General features: G+C 40.3%; 1 protein-coding gene across 3 annotated transcripts in view; it reads left to right on the top strand.

Annotated features, from left to right (window-relative positions):
• The window catches only part of LTK (leukocyte receptor tyrosine kinase), a 95,041-nt gene that overhangs the window by 38,126 nt on the left and 35,952 nt on the right, over positions 1–20,963 (top strand). The window contains exons 2-10 of one of the 3 annotated variants that reach the window (XM_054635358.2): positions 1,109–1,191; positions 1,306–1,419; positions 5,247–5,402; positions 5,883–6,105; positions 12,934–13,073; positions 14,813–14,947; positions 15,834–15,986; positions 16,861–16,961; positions 18,366–18,532. In XM_054635358.2, coding sequence (XP_054491333.2) covers positions 1,176–1,191; positions 1,306–1,419; positions 5,247–5,402; positions 5,883–6,105; positions 12,934–13,073; positions 14,813–14,947; positions 15,834–15,986; positions 16,861–16,961; positions 18,366–18,532 — 1,205 coding nt within the window. In that variant the 5' untranslated portion in view covers positions 1,109–1,175. The remainder of the gene's footprint in view (positions 1–1,108; positions 1,192–1,305; positions 1,420–5,246; positions 5,403–5,882; positions 6,106–12,933; positions 13,074–14,812; positions 14,948–15,833; positions 15,987–16,860; positions 16,962–18,365; positions 18,533–20,963) is intronic. The other 2 variants (XM_077180171.1, XM_077180172.1) reach the window with 2 other exon arrangements.

The following is a 20,963-nucleotide window of genomic DNA, read 5'->3' as shown; positions in this document are numbered from 1 at the left end:
TCTCTAGCAGAACTTCTGCTATGACTGTGCTATGTTTGTGGGTCCCATGATACTCAGGCTATTTCCAAAGTATACAAGCAGCTTGGAGTGTGTGAGGAGACGAGGGGGTGGAACAGACTTTACATAAAACCCTGAGGGAAGTAAATACTGAAGCTATAGCAGTGCTGAGTGAAGACTGGGAGATAGAAAACTGAGCAGTATCTCAAAAGATACAGAACATAAGTTGGGAGGAGCAGACTTCAGTTGTCAAATGCCCTTTACATAGCAGAATTTCTTTTCATATAATGAAATAGATTTGTTTGCAATATATGATTTTTTATTAGCATGGATTTTTCATAAGGCTGGCTAAACTTTGGCCACGTAATTCCCATTCTTTCTGAGGATTTCATCCTGTTATTGAAGATACCTTGCTTATCAGGGGAGTGCCTGTGTCATATATGCAGTGCAAAGTCAACTTTTCCTATTTTAATGTCCCTAAATATTTGGAAACAGGAAAAAAATATAGCGTTTGACAATTCATCTGTGGAGACCCCAAATCTGTCACCAGTAGAGCATGTGTCTGCTGCAGCATAATGCTGTTCTGTTCTAAAATTGCTCTTCCTTGGAACCCCTTGAATTACTACTGTCTTTAGTAACATAGTAAAAAATGGAAGGATGCAGCATTTTCGTGCTATGAAACATTTCACAGCATTTTACTCACTGTGTGATGCATTGTCATATATACTAAAATTAAAATTGTAACAGCAATTCAAAATCAGAGCAGATATTTCTGAAAACTTATATGGAATAGTGAGTGAACATATGGACATATGTTCAAGTTTGAGGGGTTTTTCTTTTTATAGATATTGATGCAAGTGAATTCTTATTCATGTGAATAAGATTCCTGTCCCCTCTGACATGATTTGACATTTTTATATTGCTGAACTCATAACCCAAATGGCCAAGGTTTGAAAGTAATTAATTTTGCTTTCTGCCTGTGAACACCTTTTGGCAACAAATATGTTTGTTTTTGCCAACTTGTTTATGACTTCTAGAAAAGACCAGAGATAATCTTAGACACAAACTATTGCAAGCTTAGCTCAGGACTTGTGTATTTTCACATGCACAGGTTAAATAAATAAAAGAGCTGCTGTTGGTATGAATTGTTCTGGAGACATCAGGATGGTACTGCCCCAATGCACTGCAATGAAGGTGAGAGTGATGTAGCAGGGCTTTGTAATATATATGCACATGCTTTATAACATGGGAGCAGAGTTTTGTAAAGCAACATCAAACACATCCCTTCCTCTTTTTATTTTGTTATAGCTGTTGCCTTCTGCTCTGGAGCACATGAAGAAAACTCTTCTTCACCAAATCGAACTCAGAAGCTCTCCCTGACAAAAAATAGGATGGTTTCATTACATCAGCCTTCTACACCAGGTACCACACATCCTCTTCCTTACATCCTCCTTATTTCTCCTTCAGAATCTAGGTGTAAGATAGGTTCTGGCAGTCACAAGCACCTCTTACCAGAAAGCTATGGCACTGTATTTCTGACTGGAACTAGAGCAATGACTCAGAAAGGCCAGTGTAAACTGAAAGGAATTCCTTATTTCTGTATTAAACCAAAACAAAAACCCCCACCAAACCCAAAACCTAGCAAGCAAACCAAACCACAAAGAACCCGAAACAACCCTCCACAGAAGAAACTTACTGCCTCCCCCCTCAATAAACCAAAAAAATCCCCAACACGGCAGGAAAAGGGAAAAGAAAGAAAAAGGAAAGAAAAATACAACCATGTCGATCAGCACACTGAAATCCACCAGATTTGAGACTGGGCGTTCTTGAAATAAAAGCTAATTCGTAGAGCTGCTTTCCCACTACTATAGAACAATTTCATTTTTTTTTTATACTGAATGAAGCTTTTTTCCAAATGGACTTTTGTTTTCAAGGCATTGTGAAAACCAAGTGAGCTGTGAGGTATTTTAACATGTGTTCACTGCCTCTTGTCCTGTCATTGGACACTACTGAGAATTCCTAGCTTCCGCTTCATTCTCTGTCATCAAAGTGTTTGTACACATTGATAAAATCCCCCTGATCATACTTTTCCACAGACTTAACAATCCCAGCTGTGCCAGCCTCTCCTCTTATGTAAGATGCTCCAGTCCCTCAGTCAGGACCTGTGCTGGACTTGTTCCTGTAGGTCAGTATGTCTCTTGCATTAAGGAGCCCAGAGTTGAGCACAGATCTCCAGCTGTGGTCTCACCAATGCTGAATAGAGAGGAAGGATCACCTCTCTTGATCTACTGGCAGTGCTCTTCCTGATGCTGCCCAGAAAGCTGTTGGCTGCCTTTGTTGCACGGATGCATTCCTTGCTCACACAGAGCTTGCTGTTCACCACACTCTCCAAGCCCTTCTCTTTGGCTGCTGTCCAGCCACTCAGCCCCCAGCACATACTGCTGCACGGGCTTATCCCCTCGAGGTGCAGCACTGGGCTTTTCCTTCAAGGAAAAGCCCATTGATATCCCCAGCCTGCTGAGGCTGCTCTTCGTGGCAACACAGCCCTGTGGTGTGTCAGCTGCTCCTCTCTTTTGCAACCTCTGTGAACTTGCTGAGGGTGCACTCTGTCTCCTTGTTCAGGTTGTTAATGAAGATGCTAAACAATAAAGAAAGGCCTCTGGGTGTCAGAAAAGGCACACATTCCTCCCAGGGGTGGCAAGGTGACGTAGCCTTGCCAAATGAATGTTCCTTACAGTAACCTCCTCCAGATGGTATCTAATTCTTTAAAGTCCTTTCTGACAAACCCTGGACTGTCCATGAGCTTTTTTCAATCCAATCTTTGGAGCATTTTTGTAATATCTTAAAATATGTTCTTTGCTGATTGTAGTAATACAGATCTATTTCTCTATTATACCTTTTTTTTTTCCCTTTTAATTTGTCATCTTCTTCCTTTTCCTGACTTGTACTTGAGGTTCTACAAGTTCATAAGTAAAGCTGGATGAGAAACACCTGTAAGGTGGTACATTAGTGGTGTTAGAGGTTTCAGTTTTCAGTGTTTCTTTCACTGTAACCACGAGTGTACCCAGTTCTCTTACTCTGTGATTTGTGCTAAAAACCAGCTTATTGTTAATCCATCACAATGGAATGCATATAATCTCTTCCCAGAGAAAACAGTCTTTTTTCTACTGGATGTCAAAAACTTTCCAGATCAGTTTCAGACTCTTACAGGTATTCAGATTTCTTCAGTGTCAGGTTGTGGCAGACAGACATTATAAAGCTCAGAGAACTGGGAATTAGGTGCTTTTCAAGGGAAAAGTTGTGTTCACCTATCTCAGCTGGGAACCACCTTGTCATGTAAGACACACCCAAAGGACTAAGTCTGCATTGGTACAGTCCTTGCCATTGCAAGCTGAGGTTTGATTAGTAAGGTTTGATGAAATGATTTTGTCATAAACAGTAGTTTCAAGTAACTGTCTACTTGAGAAAGGAAATTTTTCTTTCCTGAGCTTTCACTTTGGTCTCTTTCACTGTTATTCTCTTGTGAGAGAAATTGCTTTCTGGGTTTAACCACCAACTAAAAAAAATTATCTGATAAAAATATTATTTCTACTCACAATAAGTCTGTAGGTACTGAGTTAACCTTTCAATAAATTTGAAACAGCACAATAGGTTTGGGTCAGGACTCTGCTTTGTTTCACATATCTGTGGAGTTTCTGAGCTACTGAGATCCCTAAAGTTTTTTTATTGGATCATCAAACCATAGCCCAGAGCTGTGCACAGACATTTCTCCCTAGATCCAACAGAGCCAGGAGTCCTCATTCCTGTGTGCTGCTGGTATCTAGCATTGCATACACACAGGCATACACAGTTTGCCAGTTCATCTGCTTGTGGCTTCCATGTAAAAATGGTGGGCTGAACAGTGCCCAGGCCTTTCCTAAGCTGTATGCATTTCATGAACTGGGCAAGGAAGGCATTTGGATGGTTGGCCCAGGTGTCAGTTTGAGAGAGGCAGCAAACTCCAGTATGAGCAGTCCAGAAAGAGTTGGGGAATATCCAAAGCAAGGGAGGAGAAGTGTTTGGGCGGGAGACCACATTCTATGCCAACCCAAAGTTATGTGCAACTCTGTAGCATCTGTGTTTATTTTTCCCCTGCTTACTGGATGATGTTTTATAAAAATGAAGTTAGAATTAACTTCAATAATTAGGAGAAAGCTTGTCTGCTTTTGTTGTCACATTAGTTGAAATATAGGCAATCTTCTGGAGGCTCTTATGTTTTTATTTTTGCCATACCTGTGCAGCCACACTTCCTTGTTATATCTCTCACCTTAATTCTGTCCTTCCTACCTGCTTGTTCTCCTCCACAGGAATAGGACTACAAAAGGCATATCTTTGTGTCATTTGTATTTGCAAGGTTTAAATACCCTCTGAACATCAGGTTCCTCAACATGAATGTTTAGTCTCTTAATATTTCTTACTTGGCCTGGGGACACTCCAGTTATTATTGTAATATTATTATTACTACTGAAAATAAAATATCATGCAAATTAATATCAGCTCTATTCAGCTCCACTCTGTGTGGGAGAGCTTTGTGTAGCTAACATCCCTTTAGGGAGTTTATATTAGATTGATGAGAGAACAGTGAATTACTTCTTGTCTGGTTTATAATATGCTGATCATGAAAAATTCTGGCCAAGATGATCTAGTGTTTTTAGTACTGCGAGCGAATTCTGGAGTTCGTTAAGAAGGTATTCTTATCTGTCCTGCTAGAGGAAAGTAAAACTATTTTAAAAAGACAAAAATAAAAAAATGTGTAAAGCTTGCATTGCTCATCTATTTTGCTTGAGACCCTGTCAGGCTCTTTCTATTGCTAGGAGAGGGTTGCCCTCAAAGTATCAGTTCTTTCTTTCTGCCAAAATGCTAAATCCATACAGTTTCAATATCCTTGTTGATATTATTAGTATTACTTTCATTTGGGACTTTGAATACTTGTGGTCTAGACCTTCAACTGATATAAATTCATTGTTGATACCAGTGGGAGGAATGACTGACATTCTGCCAAGAATTTGCAGGTGAGTTTTTCATTCTTATATGTTCCTTGACCTGCTCTGGGATAGATTCTGTTGCTATAGCTCAGGACAAAATTTTCTTTTTCTCTTCAATTCTTCTATTTCTTGGGAGATACAGCCCCCATACACTGTACATTCAGTTACTCATGTGCCCCTTGAGCTGGGATAGGCCTCACTGAAACCTTTGGTTTCTCACAACAGAAACCTCTTGTGTCATCGGCTCAAGCTGTTCATGGGTGACGTCCACAGACAGTTTTGGAAAGCCAGACTGGGTGTTATCTTCCATTGGTGTCCTGGCATCCCAGGAGAGGCAGCAGATGCTTCTGGAAAACAGTTCCTCCCATGGATATGTTGAAGGTAGGCAGAGCTACAGTTCCCCTTGAATGGATCCTGGCTGCAGCAGGAGTCAGCAGGCTGAGGGCTCAGGCCCATGTCACTAGAAGTGCCACCATGTGCTGCTTCTGGTGCGAGGCTCCCAAAGGCACAGTCAGTGCCCAAGAGTCAATGAGAAATTACCTTGTAATGCATGTGTGCTGCCTCGGTTTTGTATGAATGTACCCTCTAAGGAGCCAGCCCCTTTATACACTTATTTCCTGTCTCCCCATTTTGGGATAAGCTGCTTTTATTTACGGGGTCTGCATTTTTCTTTGGAAATTCAATCCTATACAAGCCAGTGCTGGCTTCACTTGTCTGCTGTCTGACTGGCAAAGTCTTTGCCTTTTGGTCTGTTGGACATGTCTTCAAGCTTTTTTTGGTTTCATTTTCCTCGTATTATGTCTCTTCCATCCATGCTGTGTGTCTCTTGTTTTGTTCTGGGTTTTTTTTTTCTCTTCACAGGGGCCATTTTCCTCCTGAACACCAGTAGACTTCCAGATAGATGTGAGTTCAGCCTGCAAAGCCCCATCCTGCCTGGGAGCTTGGATTCTTGCTTGCTGGAGCTGTCCATAGGTTCACAGGATGCTGTTCCTCTTCTCCAGAGATTCACAGTTGAAATCAAATATGCCGAGACAAACAAAAACACAGTACCTTCTCTGAGAGCTGGCCATGAGGAGAATGCTGGGTAAGACAATCAATTTTCAACTGTTGAGCCTTTGAATTGCAAGGCAGAGTTCCTTCAGGCTGCTGTTTATCAGTGTCTTTGGCCTTCTTGAGATCATTACTGCTATTACAGCAGAAAATAAAGGTATGACTTTCAGGACTAGAGCACACAGCCTCTTGACAGGATGCCTGTAATAGACACAGGTTTTGTGTGTCCCCTTTGCAAAGGTCACACTAGCTTAGGTCTTACTCTGCTTCTCTCACATTTGGAAGGGTGAAGAGTGATTAATTTTTTCACTGATTCTAGGACAGCAGCTGTAAAATGCATTCAGTCCAAAAACTGCCTTGGTAACATGACTGGTATCTCTATGGATTCAGTGGATCCTACCAATGCTACAAGGGTCCCAATTATCATTTTGAGGTGGGGTTAATTTTAGTTCTTTATTGATTTCCTCCCTTCTAGTAGGTTCAGGAGTATCCACTTCTGCTCCAATTGTAGAGTTCAGGGAGGGAAAAAACTGAGGTAAGAAGAGGTGAAGGAAAACAAAAGAAAGTGTAACAACCACAGATCTTGTCCTGTATTCCCTTTGATGTGCCAGTGTTTTACTTTATCCCTGTGTGTACCAGAATGCAGTAAGGAAGAGAAATGGGTAAAGGGAACAAATCACAACGGAAAAGAAAGAGAAAAGTCGACATCTCATCTAATTTTTCCATTTTCCATGTGCTTGTTTTTCCTTTGCTGCAGTCCAACTTGTAAGAACCTGGGTCAGACACATAACAGAGTTTTTTATTTCCATCACCTGACTGACTCTCAGGGAGAACTTAAGCAAGAGATCCCAGCTCTTGTTTTCTTTGAATTCTTTGGCACTCCCCAGGCTGCCATGGAGATCTGTAGCGAAGAGTCCCCGTCAGCCAAAGATAGCAGAGTTTGACTAAAAAACCTTTTTTTTCCCCCCAGATCTCTCTCTCCCTCTTTCTCTCTCATTTTCAGCTGTTGCTCAGTTCCTTCCTGGCTATTCCTTTCCCATCTTCTTGCCAATTTCACTGGGAATGTGTTGTGTTTTCTGGAATTAATTTCCAATATCCTTTTTTTACTTACTCAAAGCTGCCCTTGCTGCTTTTTGAATATTTGACAGGCCTCTGCAGCTGCAGCTCCATTCCACAATGTAAACTCATAAAATACCCTTTTGCTACACCTTACTGGTCAGACCAGGCTTTGCTGGTAATCACTGCAGCATCTCTGGAACAGATCATAGATGTTGTTTAGCAGCTTATTTGAGCACTGAAAAACAATTCTATGTGAAGTCAAGATTATCATCTCTCTAAAAGTGATGGCATTTAGATTTATTAGAAAGATTTTATTTAGATTTATTGGAAGTTGGCACAGACACCGGTATTACTTTTCTTACTGAATGAAATGAAGCACTGGTAAGTTCAGAGAATTTACTCTTAAGATTTTAAACAGGGGAGGAGACCAAGTCCTGTTCGAAATCAAGATAGAAAGGAGGATAGAATAGAGATAAAACAAAGTTAGGAACTATCAAATACCCTTCCTTTCCTCCCTCATTACCGGGGAACTTTAAAATCTTGGTACAATTAAAAAAACCTGACCATGTAGGCAGAACAGAATTTATTTCTAACACAGTGATTGACTTACTTCTTGCTAGGCAGGTAGCCTGAAATGAGTATTCTCTCTATGATTAAGATTTTAACAACATGAGGTGTTAAGGAGAGATTACCCTGAAGGGTTCCCACCTTACAGGGACTTTCCACAGGGCGTAGGAGTTCTACAAGCTTTTCTGTCTTAACCAAACCCTGCTGCACAATTTAGAGCAGAACATGGGGGCACAAGGAGCAGATGACCTTGAGATAGATGCCTATGTGTAGTACCTAGTGTAACCAGTGAAAATTACTACCAAGGGTTTGCCTTCAGATCAGAATAGAAACCTGGACATAGAAAAAAAGTCTAGGCGGCACTTTTTTCAGATAATCAGACACACCAGGAAATCCTGCTTCAGTCCCTTTTGTCACCTCTCAATTCCATGACCAGACTATACTTCATCATAAACTCCAGCTGCACCAGATACTTCAGTGAATTCTCTTTCTGGACCTAGAAATATTCTCCTGATGGTGTTTTCTCCTTCAGGATCCATCAGCTACACAGTTCCCAAAAGCTTAGATATATGTCACATGTAAGAGAAAGTTTCCTGTTCACCTCACCAACTAGTAGGACTTATAATTAAATTGGTAGTATTGAAGCTTTTTTGCAGATAAGCCTTAATGAAAGAAGAAGAAGCAGATAGACTTTTGGTACCATGTTCTCTGAACAAGTAGGGCAAGGTCACAAAGTCATGTTGTTTATTTTTAAATACCACACCTATAGATCATGGGTGTTCTGAGCTATTACTGTTAGAAGGAGAACTGCTGAGGGAGTGAGATGTTTGAGATTCTATGTATTTACAAAAAATATATAACATTTAGTTTCTCATTATATCAGTAAAGCTCAAACATCAGGACCCTGTAGCCTTGCTTGCAAGGCCAAGCCTTCTTTGTCTGGCACCTAACTCAGAAAACTATTTTCACTTCCTCAGGATTATGGTTATGGTGCTTATTCAGGTCACATCTAATATATGTTTTCTATTTTTTTAAAAAAACTTTTTTTTCTTAAATGCTTTTACTATTTTGCTTATCCCACCTTTTCATCTTTACCACACAGACCCAGAATCAGCCACAGTTGAAAATTCTTGAGTCCTGTGTGGTTTTGAGTGTTTTCACATGCTTGTGTTTGTTGTGGACCACAATTATTTCAGTGTTCTTAGCCAAGACTGTTTCAGTAAGAAGCTAGTTTCTTTCAACTCTAAGTACTCACACTTCATTTAAAATAAAAAAGCATCATTTGGGGCAGGGATGATATTTTCACTTTCTGTAGTCAATAAGCTTAGCTAATTTTGTTCTGTTTTCATTCTGGAATGACCACGGTAGTCTCAGTAGATCAGAAAACAAAGTTCATGGCCATGTGCACACATGGGTTTTCAGTTAGCCAACCTCACAAAACTGTTTTGTGTTTTCTGGATTGCTTAGTTTTTTGTGTCTTCCCCCTTTTTCTTGAAGGGATGGTGATAAAATGCTCCACCATCTTCTGAGACACTTAAAAAAATTTGCTGTCTTTGACACTTCTATTAATGTGGTTGTTTTTTTCCACAAAAGTTATTTAACTTCTCCTACTGTATGGATGACAAGGGAGTAGCCTGGTAAGTCTTCTCAGATAATGTCTAAATGTGTGCTGACAACAATGAGCAGGACTCTTTTGATTAAAAAATGTATCTAGAAAGGGTGGGTCTGTCCAGCTGCTATACGCGGCTATGAATTTTGAACACCAAGCTGGGAGTATGATTCAGTTAGTGCCTCTCTTGAACTTGCACCCAAAAACATTCTGTGTCAAAGAATAACCCCCTAAGAGTTTGGTGAAGGCTGGAGTGGTAGGCGTGTGTTTTGCACTCTCTATTTCCTTTTAAGTCCAGTGGTTAGCACTGGATGTATGTGAGGACATGCAGAAAACAACTTCCTGTGTGTATAAAAGTAAAGTACAACATCTAATCTTTATATTCACTGATTGAGTCTAGAAGCATCTAGCATACAGAGCTTTGTGCAAAAACCCATGCAGTGGGACCCCCTAATTTAGAAAATATTTCAGCTTTCATGTTCTGCTTTATTGCATTTTTCAGTCCTTATGAAGAAATGGTTATTCTTTACATAAAATATTTCCTAAAATTAATCATCAATTACCTTTGTTGGATATTAAAAAATCACATCATAGAAAGGATTGGTAGGAAGAGGGTGGAAAACATCTGTTCAGCAGAGAAGATTGAGAGGCTAATGAAAACCCGAAGTAAACCCTACAAAAGAAGATTTGGAATTAAATTTTTCAGGGTGAATCTTGAATTTTCTTGCATTAAGCATTAGATAGCTTGCAGCACTAAACTTTCTATCCATGCAAATTTCTCCAAATTATATCAGACCCTAATAGTTCTTCCATGCATACAGATGAATTTTAACATCTCTTTTCAGGAGAAGAGTAATATTGCCTCAATACTTAAGATCTGGTTTGACATAAAATCAATAGTGAAGTTATTGCCAAGTCTGGTTTATCTCGAAGCCTGCTGCAATGATCCATCTTCTGCTGGATCAACACTGGGCTTCGTTCCTGATTCCATTAAGAAAATTACATTGGCTCTGACGAGCTTCCGTTTCAATGGTGGGACCAAGCAAAGAGGTGTAATTATTTACAGTGTTAGAAATCTTGCTGCAGTTGGATCTAGTGGGGGAGGCTTTCTCTGAAGGGGAATACCTTGATGATGAAGAGACTTTATATACAAAAGCACTCTACGTAATGCAAAGCCACTTGTCATTTTTGCACCCTTTGAATGCTAGACAGCTTCTTCTGGCATGTTATAAATGGAGAAAATTTCAGTAGCAGAGATAGTTCAGAACTGGGATGTTTTGTGGGAACTTAGCAGCTCTTCTGAGCCAGAGCACTAATTCACAGAAGTAGTGGCCTAAGATGGTGGCCTGGTTCTTCCACCAGATACCACAGCTCTCCCAGCAAAGATGGCAGAATGGGCAATCTGTCTTCCTAAGTCATGGCATTTCAGAGCTTGGTTGATTGACTTAGATGGCTAGTTTTATTTTGATGTACAAGTCTATAAACAGCAAGTTCCAAAGTGTATGGCTCATAAAGCATATAGTATTAAGGTGCAGCAGCTGAAATAGTCATTGTTTTCAGCTGTGGGGCTCTTCAGTTGCTACTGCTAAATGTACCACTGGCTGTGAATCAGAGGCTGTGTGCCACAGGTTCTGCACTCAGTGTTGTGTTAACACTGGCAATACTGGGGTGTCTCAGCTGGAGTGTGGGTTGTAACTTGGTAGAGGTACTAGAACTGTGCCTTATAGCTAAATTTGAAAGATTTTCCTTACCTTTATTGGCTTATTGCACCAATTTGATTATGGCTCATTCATACTTGTGGTCAACAGGATGCAATGGAGTGATGAACAAAGCTGTGTCATGTAGCAGAAGTGACTCAGTTCTGGGTCAGTGCTGGATGGTCTTGGATGTTGTCCCACAGTGTGGCAGGGGGAATATTTATAAGAATATTTATGAGATATATTTATAGGTGCTGGATGTTCCTGAAGCTGCACTGCAATACAAATTGAAAGCAAAGCAGTTTTCTTCCATGTTGGGAAGTAGAGATTGTGCTGTTGCAATTCAGGGCTGTACCTTTCTGAAGATGAATTAAATTATAATGAGCTATTGAATATATTATGATGGGACAGGAAATAGAGGAAATAGGGTCATCTTCATGTAAGAAGAGCTCAGTTTCATATGAGTTCAGAATATCTGTGGGTATTTATGTGTGTGTACAATTGTGAAGTGAGAGGTGGGTGGATGCCATAGAAGGGATAGTAAAAAATTGTCCAGACAAAATTATATAATTATGAAGGGAAAATGCAAGAGAGGGTCATAAAAAATTAAAGTTGCTCTGGATTTTTTGCAAGTGACAAATACAGTTCTGTGATTTTTATACTGAGTCCAGAAGAGATGTGCTTATACTCTAGTGTTGCCTTCTAAGGTGTTTCTGGTGCAGGACTAAGGCTACATGACCACTTCAAGGCAGCTGAAGGCATTTCCTACATGAAAAAATAATCCTAGGAGCAGAGCTGATCAACATGTCTTAACACTGTGGCCTGGCCTTCTTATTACTTCATTGGCAACCACTTCGGTCACTTGTCCAGAGTAACATCAGCAATGTGTAGGATGTGGGTAAAATTATCTCTGTCTGATACTATTTTCAGAAAAAGAACTTAGAGCAAGGATTCCTTTCTCACCAGCCTTGCTCCAATCTATTTACAAAATAATAACACATATATTTAACTGTGCTTTGCTGTCTTGCTAACATAAGATATAGGAACATATTTGGAAACAAAAATAAATAAAAAATATTTTTAAGAATTCTGCTATAGTTTTTAAATGATACCTGAATACCCTGACTTCCATCAGACTTAATTTGAGTGAGGTACTTCAAAAAGCCCCTTTTGGTATCTCTCTCTAGCTTGTGATGTCTGACAACCATCTTTAAAATTAGGGTACGGGGATCATTTGTTTTTCTCCAAACTGCCACAACTGCTGCACAACTGAGAAACCTTTGCAGTCTAGATTTGCAGGTTATGGCATTTGGTCTGTAGTGAAATGTAAATGGCACAAGTAATCTGCATTTCCTGGAACAGCACTTCTCTTCTATCCCTTGCTTTATAGGTGCACTGTGGTTTGCTAAGGTGGAAAATCAGACAGGCAACACACAGAGGTTTTCATTCAACACCTAAAGGTTTTCATTCTTGACACAACCAAGAAACATTCAGGGTCAGACATTTGCTTCCAGAACACACAATGTCAGTGTTGGCTCAAGGAGATCCAGAGTCTTGTGCAGCTGCTTGGTTGATCTGTACTTTAAAGAGCAAACAGAACACAAACATACGTGAAAAGCACATATTGGGGTAGTGTGTCACCAAAATTGGTGATAATTTAGGATCCGTTTAAGAATCATTGGGAATGGTTGGATCTCTTATCATTGGCAATAGGCTCTGCAGCAAAGATAACCTTACATGAGCTTGCTAGGCTGAACATCACTTGTTTTATATTAACACCCATTTTTTATCTTGCTATTTGCATTCATTGATCCATATCCCACATGGATACTATTACTTCTCTTTGGTACAGTGCAGAATCATTATGCTGGAGACTCCATGGAATCTGATGTGCTGTGTGTATGTCTGATAACATTCTGTTGTCCTCTAGGATGAAATGGAAACACCTGGTGGCCCAGATTGGACGAATAGAAAGACCTTTCAAAATCACCCTGGTGTATTCAAACTGTGGAGCACAGGAGGTTGGAGTACTGGCAGTGGGCTCCTTGCAACTCAGGAACTGCTTTCATGGTATGCTGCAACACAGACAGGTTTGGAATAACGAAACACATTCTCACCAAAATGGGGGACAGGATAGGATTTAGAAGAAAGATGAGTAACTCAGAATTATAGAACTAATTCTAGTGATCCTCTCTGCTTTTGAGGTTTCTTTGCTTTGTTTGATCTTTATATGGGAAAAAAACAAAAACAACTGGACTTATGCTGCATCCAAAAACAAGGATGAAAAAGTCTTTATCTAGATTATTTTAGCATTTAGTATTTTTCTCTCTTAAATAATCAAGAACAGTCTACCTTGTGTAACCAACACCTTTTCCATACTTGGGCTTTATCTAACAAATCTATGAAGAAAAGAAACAGTTATCTGCCCCTGATGGGATCTGTTTGTTACTGCTAGGCTGAGAATTTCTATCTAAAATTAAAATAATCGGAATGTAATTATTTTCTTTAATGTCCTTAGTGTTCAGCTAAGACCTCAGTTTTACCTGGAGCTTACAGTTTTGTTCTGAATGTCATGCAAATGATCCTCAGCGGCAGTGCAGAACCTAGCTAATGTCATTTAGGCTTCTTGGAAGTGCAGGAGTCTGTCAGCACAGGCAGTCTTAGGCTGGGGACATAATCATCTTCAGTTCCTGAATTTCATGAATTAATATAATGTTATTGTTTCCATTTTGCAGACTCTGTAGAAATTGCCTGGAATGTAATGTAAAAAGAAAACACTATTGTGAGCATGGGTTTGATCATATTAGATCTTTAATTCTAGTCATTATTCTTTTAATTTAACATGCTATATTTTTAATGTAATTTTTTTGACAGTCCTAGAGTTTTGAGGGGATGCATACAGCCTGAAGCACTGTGCTCTCAGGCTCTAAATAACCTGCTGCATGTATCTGGCACAAAACAGTGTCATGAAAAATTATTATTTCAGAGTGTGTACCTGGATTGCTGCAGAGGTGTTCTTTTCTCTTTCTCCTGCAATTGGTTCCCTAACTTTTGCATTTTTTCCAGAGTAGTAGCGGTCCCAATGTAACTTCTGTGCAGAGCTCTTCTAAAGGGCAGCATGTCCATAACAGGCCTGGGCACAGGCCTGCATCCACAGGACAGGCTGGGTGCATTGAGAGTTATGCTTTTGGGAAACATCAGACTTAAAAATCATGTTCAGCCTGGTTGATGGGTACCTGTGAAGTCAGTCTAATGCTCCCAGACTAGAACTGACTAGACTAGTTAGGGTGCATGTATAAAATTTGTGTACAGCAAGCCAGCTTGCTGGGGAAGCAGCTTCTTCATGGGCTGGATGCCACAGCTGGAAGCTGGCACAGAAATGAGTCAACAGCCCAAGTGCTGGTTAAACTTGAGCTTCAACAGGGCATAGAAATGTATCTGGAGACAAGTGGGTGTCCCTGCCTCCAGCAGCAGGGTGCCATGCAGCATGTCACAGCTGCCTGGCAGGTGCACAGTCATGTGCGCAGAACTGAGGAGCGCATCACAGTAGGAAACTGCTAGGCCCTTCATTAAAAAAACCTAAAAAATATCTAAAGATAGAACAAACACAGCAAAAGCAGTACATCAGAAAGAGGAGGGCAAAAAATTTGGTCCAGGAGTCTCACGCTGGATAGAAACCTACATGAAAATAGCAGAGATTTATTGTACGAAGGGCAAGGTCCTACATGTGAAAACTAGTACACACAAAGGGTCATACACGTTCTGTCAACTCATCTCTAGATTTAGTTCTCTTTTTTTTTCCCCATTAGATAAAGAAAATCAAGACCTTTTTGTATATGACAAAGGCTCAACCTTACCCTGCTTTCATGGAGGCTGTGTCAGCCACCTACAGATCTGTGAGTTCATCAGTGATTGCCCTAGCAAAGAGGAAGGAGTGAGGTGTGGTGAGTATGTGGCATGACATTTCATGGGAACCTTCATTCCATTAGAAGAAATAATTTAGAATGCAAAATAAGTTAAATTGATTCCATCTTTAGATTAATTCAGTATTTCACCTCCTGAATTAATTTGTCCCATTTACATTAATTGGATACCAACATTCTCTTTGAAAATTCACCCTATAAAGAACAAAATGGATTTCTTTTTTAAAATTGGTTTGGTTTCTTAAGTATTGGTGGTAAGGAGCTCAATGACCTTCCCTTCACAGTTACTGCTATTTCAGAGAAAGGCAAAATTTTATTTACATGTCTGCAGGTGGGTGAAAATTTCCTTCTGGACCCAAGATCTAAGCCTTCCCTTCAGGGAAAGGTATTAATCATCTTTCTACTCTTAGTTACCTACAGTGTCATAAATCTGTTCTGCCAAGATCCCAGTTCAGGAGTTCTTGCACACCAGGACAGAAAAATCCACTAACAGTGTATAAGCTGCTAAGAAGTAATTTTAGCTTTAGTAAGTACAGTGGTGATTTAAAATAATCTGTTGATTTTCCTTCCTTTAAGTGGACACAAAACTTTGTGATGCCTGCAATTTCATATGTAGCAAGACCTTTGCCAAATTTGTGGCTGTGATTTGCCATTCCTGAGGTTACAGGGGCTGCAGTTTTGCCCAGAATTTAGAGTACGACAGCACAAAAAAGTCTCAAATAATTACAGAGGCAAAGCGTTGGCTTTCTAATGGTGACTCTGGAAATAAACAAATGAGACCTATTTTGATAGTGTAGCATATGTTGGATAACTTGGACAACAATAGATTTTAAATTTTGTTTTTGTTTGTGTTCTTCCATAATCAAGTTGCTCTTGTTTTCCTACTTTTTCTTGTTCTCAATTGTAGACAGTCTCCCAGAGGGTTCACATTGCTCATTTGAAGAAGGTCTGTGTGGCTGGACACTGAATGAAACTGCAGCATCTCCTTGGTCTATTCGGGGCTTTTCCAAAATGATTCAAGAGGACTCATTTATAGGGTCTACTTTGCAAGCCACTGGTGGTAGGTTCTTCATTGTTCTCTCTCCCACTCTCTGCATGCATGTACACAATAGCCTTGAACTTAAGTTTATTTAAATTGGTTTAAAAATTTTGGCATCATTGCCAAATGAACTTCAGCATCAGTATTATGTGTAACAACTTCAAATGTAGCTAAAATTAACTTTTGAACATGACTCAAAACTTTGTAATAAACAAGTTCTGCAAAAAAGTTAACTCAAAACTCTCAGAGATAAGGATTCTCCTTCACCTTTAAAACATTGTATAAAGCATATTCTTCCCTCCTCCTTCCTGTTATGAGCTGTGCAGTTGCAGAGCACCTCAGCAGCAAAATGATAACTGCTGCATCACAAGGTAAAAACTGCCTGACAGAACTGCAGAACTGTCAACTTGCTAAATAAGAAGGGGGGAGGCCAGACCCTCTGTTCAGGCTGAAAATCAGAAGTGTTAGCACATATGAGTCTTGCCTCACAGTTCCCTGCCAAAATGAAGGGTTTCCATACAAGTATCCTGTTTGTCTCCTGAGAGCTTATGTAATCTCTCCCTGGAAACAAAGACTGCAAACAAACTCTTCCAGCCCAGTGTTTTACTCAGCAAGAGTCATTGATGCTAATGGTGTAGGAATTAGGAGTGTAGATTGGTGTGCACCTCTGTATGGGAAGACCTTGAGTGGTCTCTGAAGTTTATCCACTCACATTCCAATAGGGTTTGGGATGATGGCTTTTGTGCTGCTGAAATCTACCAGAGTGTTTACTACAACCTCACCAACACACCTACATATGCTTACATACCTAGAGAAACATTAATGTTAAATTGTTTCAAGTGATTACACAAAAAATCAATAGATCATTTTGTCTTTTTCACTTTTGTGTTGACAGGACACTTCCTCTACCTGCGAGCAGACAGCACTCAGACAAGTGGTATGGCTAAAGCTTACAGTACCAGCTTGCCAGCCAGTCTTGCCACTGAAGACTACCAGGTGTGTCACTCTAAGCACCTCTGTGGAGTAAATCATCAGGCTGTACCTGACTGTACCACATAGGAAGAGTTACTGAGAGGTAACTCTGAGAGGTGCCAACAGCTAAATTGTATGGGGCACCCAGTGTTTGCAGAAAAGGGAGCTGTCTGGCTGGGCCATTCAGTCTTTTAGTATATCTGCTGCTGAGATTTTTCTTCATAAATTCTGCAATACTTGTGCAGGAGTTAATAAACTTGATAGTTTCACTGAGAACAGGAGTGTGAAGTTAGAATGCATTGGATTTTCCAGAAATAGATGAATATAATAAACTTCTGATCATATTTTTCAGGAATTTCATAAGGTTAATGCAACCTGGCCTTGATAAAATCACACAACTTGCCTTGCAGCTCTGAGATGCTGGAATTGAAAGTATTAAGTAATATTGTAATCACAACACTTAGGAAAATTAAGTTGCAAGTTTGAGCTGGAGTCCAGTCTTGCTAGGGGAAAAAGAGAAACTTTGATGCCTCCTAATTAGAGCTGGGAAAATAAATACAGTGCTGATGCCAAAAATGTAACTTTGGCATTTATATTTATTTATAAATCCAGGTAAAATATGCTGGGTACAACATAAACAACAAAATAAAATGTCATTGGAGATAGGTTTACAAAACCAGGAGAGGAGAAGCAGTAGCTGTTGGATATTGTGCAGAAGCCACAGGAGATTTGGATCCATTCTTTCCTCCACTGGCAAGGATTTGAGGCCACATTGAAGGATCAAGGAACATCTGTGGTTGTTCTTTGCAGAACACGTGTGTGTTCCCTTTCCTGCTGGTACTGGAGCTCTCTCTAACATTAAGAACAGCTGAATATTCACAGCAGAGGTAGAAATCACAGTTTGCTCTGTGGCAAACTGGAAGTGGTTGCTTCAAAGAAAGAGGAACAAGTCCTGCTTCAAAACATTCTTTGGCCTGCTGATTTTGCTGTTCACTTGTCTTAGGGGTGCTACAATTCAGGTGGTGCCTATAAATTGGAGCAGGTAGATGGACTGAGGTTTCCTGCCTCTAGAGATAGTCCTTGTTTTAAAGGTATTCAGGGTAGGACAGCTCTCCCCTCAGAGAAGGCAGTAACAAGGAAACCAATCCTCTCACGCAGATGGTGTGAGAGGCTGTAGATATTGTCATCCGTGGTTGAAGAGCAGCTGCCCAACAGGAGTGTCTGTTCGGGTCTTCCCTGAGAGAATTCTGTGCTAGTAACGGTGCTGAGTCAAATACAGTCAATGAGTGGGGGCTTAGTGATTTCTGTCATTAAAGAGTTTGACCCAGACTCGGAGGTTTGGTGTCTCAAATTCCCAGGGAGGGGAAAAGTGACTACCTTTCCCTTTTGTCACATTACCATTCTTTTCCTCCTCTTCTTCTGTTACAGATTCAATTTTCAGTGCATGTTTTTGGAAGCTACAATGGTACAGTCTCCTTCTCTCTCAGGGAAGAGATAAAGGGAGCTCCAATCACCTTGCCAATGTGGGAAAGGGCAGGGAGCTGGAGCGACCACTGGTTCCTCATCACCTTACCAATGCCAGTGCTTCAGAACCGGTAAGAGCTCCACTGTCAGCAGCCTGGGTTATCCCTATAGATTTAGTAAATTGTTCCTATCTTTGTTGTGAAGTGTCACTTTCATTCCTGCCTTCTTTCAGAGCTGTTTTTAAGTGACTCTGCTTGCTCAGGAAGTATTCTGCCATAAGTGCATATCTTTGTGCACATGCACAGCTTAGCTCAACACAAGCCCACACCATGTGACTGCACTTCTGTGCAGCCTCAAACAGTACTTAGGTTTTGGGAACAGCAAGCATTCGTACTAAAAACCTTTTAGCAATCTGAGCAAGCCAGTGTACTTACAGGGGCAAAGTGCTCCCAGCAGAGAAACAGCTGCATTAGAATAGCTGCACTTCATACTCCCACAGTAGAAAACACTCACATGAGTCAAAGGGATGGTAATCCCACAATTCAGCCAATAGAGCTGTCCAGTTTAGGATCTATGTCAGTGTAGCCTGGGCAGCTGGAAATCCTTCATTGCCACATTACTGATGCAATGATTTCAGAAAAAGACTGTTGCCCAAATGAGCTTTACACTAAAGTTTTCATGGGTTTAAATGTAGAAATGCAGTGCAACATTGGTTTTCAGATGAAGTGAAATATTGAAGATTTAAAGAATTTCAATGCAATCAAATTTAATTCAGGTATTTCTTCTCCCTTACTTAGTGCCACTCAATCTCAAGCCATGTAGCTGGTGTTGGTAGCTGTTTTTTTTTTTTTTTTTTGCATATTCCTGAGGAAGGCCTGTTTCACATGAGACTTAAGGAAAAAAAAAAACCCTCCAAAGTTATACAGTGAATATTGTAAATGTTGCTCTACCCTCTTTCTGGTTTAATTTCCTGATTACTACCTTTGGTGTCAGTATTATCACGTGTTCACCATGCACACATTTGCCATGAATGATTCCTTTAGGGTAGGATTGGTTGATTTAAACGCTCTGCTAGCACTGCGTTTAAAATTCTTGTCTGACACAATCTGAAGCCCTGTGGATTAGTATCTGTTAGTTATGAATATGTAAAGTATGGCCAATATGTAAAGAATTAGTGCAGAATATCTCATTTCTCTGGGCACTCTACTGTGGACCTGTCTGCAGCAGAGACCAAGGGGCTCTTCAGAGCCATTTAAGACCTTCTGCCTCCTTGATATACAGTCCCTTATGCTTGTTCCTTGAAGCCTCCAATTTCTGTATTGGCCCTTAATTCCAAAGCAAAATGTATCTTATGTAGCAGAAGGGAATGGACAGCAAGACATTTTTTTTGAGCACTAGCCAGGATGGCATGAAAAACAAATTGATATTCAAATGTTCAAATACGGTAAAGTTTGAAAAAGATGAGCACTTAGGCAAAATGAAAGATGTAGTTAGGTTATGCATGCATTAATTATTACAGTCTGTTTCAAGTAGCTCTGTCTTGTTTTACTTCATGTAACCTTTCTGCGTGACATTTTCAAATTTAAAACTGAGTGGCATAACAGCGATGATCACAGTGAGTAAGGATGGGACTGTTCAGTCCAGAAGGAAAATCTGCACCAGCTGTGATAGCCAGATAAATGGCAGAAGTAATAAGTTGCCATTTGCTACATTGATCAGTAACAGACACAGAACAAGCACACACTGAGTTGAAGGTGCTGAAGCTATTTCCCTAAGGGAGGAAACCCTGGTCTTTGTGCTCCTAGGACACGGTCTCCATCCCAGTCCTCTTGTCTTTCTGTTTCCATGCTCTATTCCTGTCCTGTTTTATCTGCTACTGTGGGCACTTGTTGCCTTTCTTCCTTGTTTTCATATACTTGGTCTCTCTTTCTTTTGCTTCAGCCTCCCATTTGGGAAACCATTTTATCTATCTCATGCCTCTGGTTGTAATTTCCTTTCTGAAACCCTCCCTGCTTCTTGTTTCCATCTCTCTTCTAGCAGCTGCTGTCTCTGTGTGTTGTTTAGTTTAGTTGTTTTTTTTTTTAAATTAAGAAGTCTGAATCCCTTCCCTGCACTTCCCTTCTCCTCCTAGCTATCTCTTGTGTGCTTTCATTTCAATGCTCCCTACAGTAAAGGTTTATTCCCAGTACTCCTGTTTGATTGGCAATTTAATTCTCTCTGTAGATCTTGGGCCCAAATCCCCTGCACACCAAGTCTAAGCCCCTCTGCTGTAAAATTCCCTCCTGCAGTGAGCTCCCACAGTGAGCTCCCAGCCTCTCTCCACGATAGCAACTTGTTAATGCTGGATTCAGTTTAGGCAGCTTTTTTTTTTTCTTCTGTTTGGCCAAAATCAGCAACAGAAAGAAAGGCTGGGGAAGAAAATGTTTATCCATTAATTTGGAAGGGTAGTTCTCACCTCATGTAGCTGAAGCAGGACTGACATGGATCATAATAGCAGTGCATGGAAAGTACCATTTTGCCTGAGACTTTCAGATATCCAGGGAAGAGGAAACTGCGGGATTA

The sequence above is a fragment of the Agelaius phoeniceus genome, chromosome 6 (genome assembly GCF_051311805.1).
Source record: "Agelaius phoeniceus isolate bAgePho1 chromosome 6, bAgePho1.hap1, whole genome shotgun sequence".
Taxonomy (NCBI): domain Eukaryota; kingdom Metazoa; phylum Chordata; class Aves; order Passeriformes; family Icteridae; genus Agelaius; species Agelaius phoeniceus.
The sequence above is the reverse complement of the archived record's forward strand: the minus strand, read 5'-3'. Positions and strand labels throughout refer to the sequence as shown.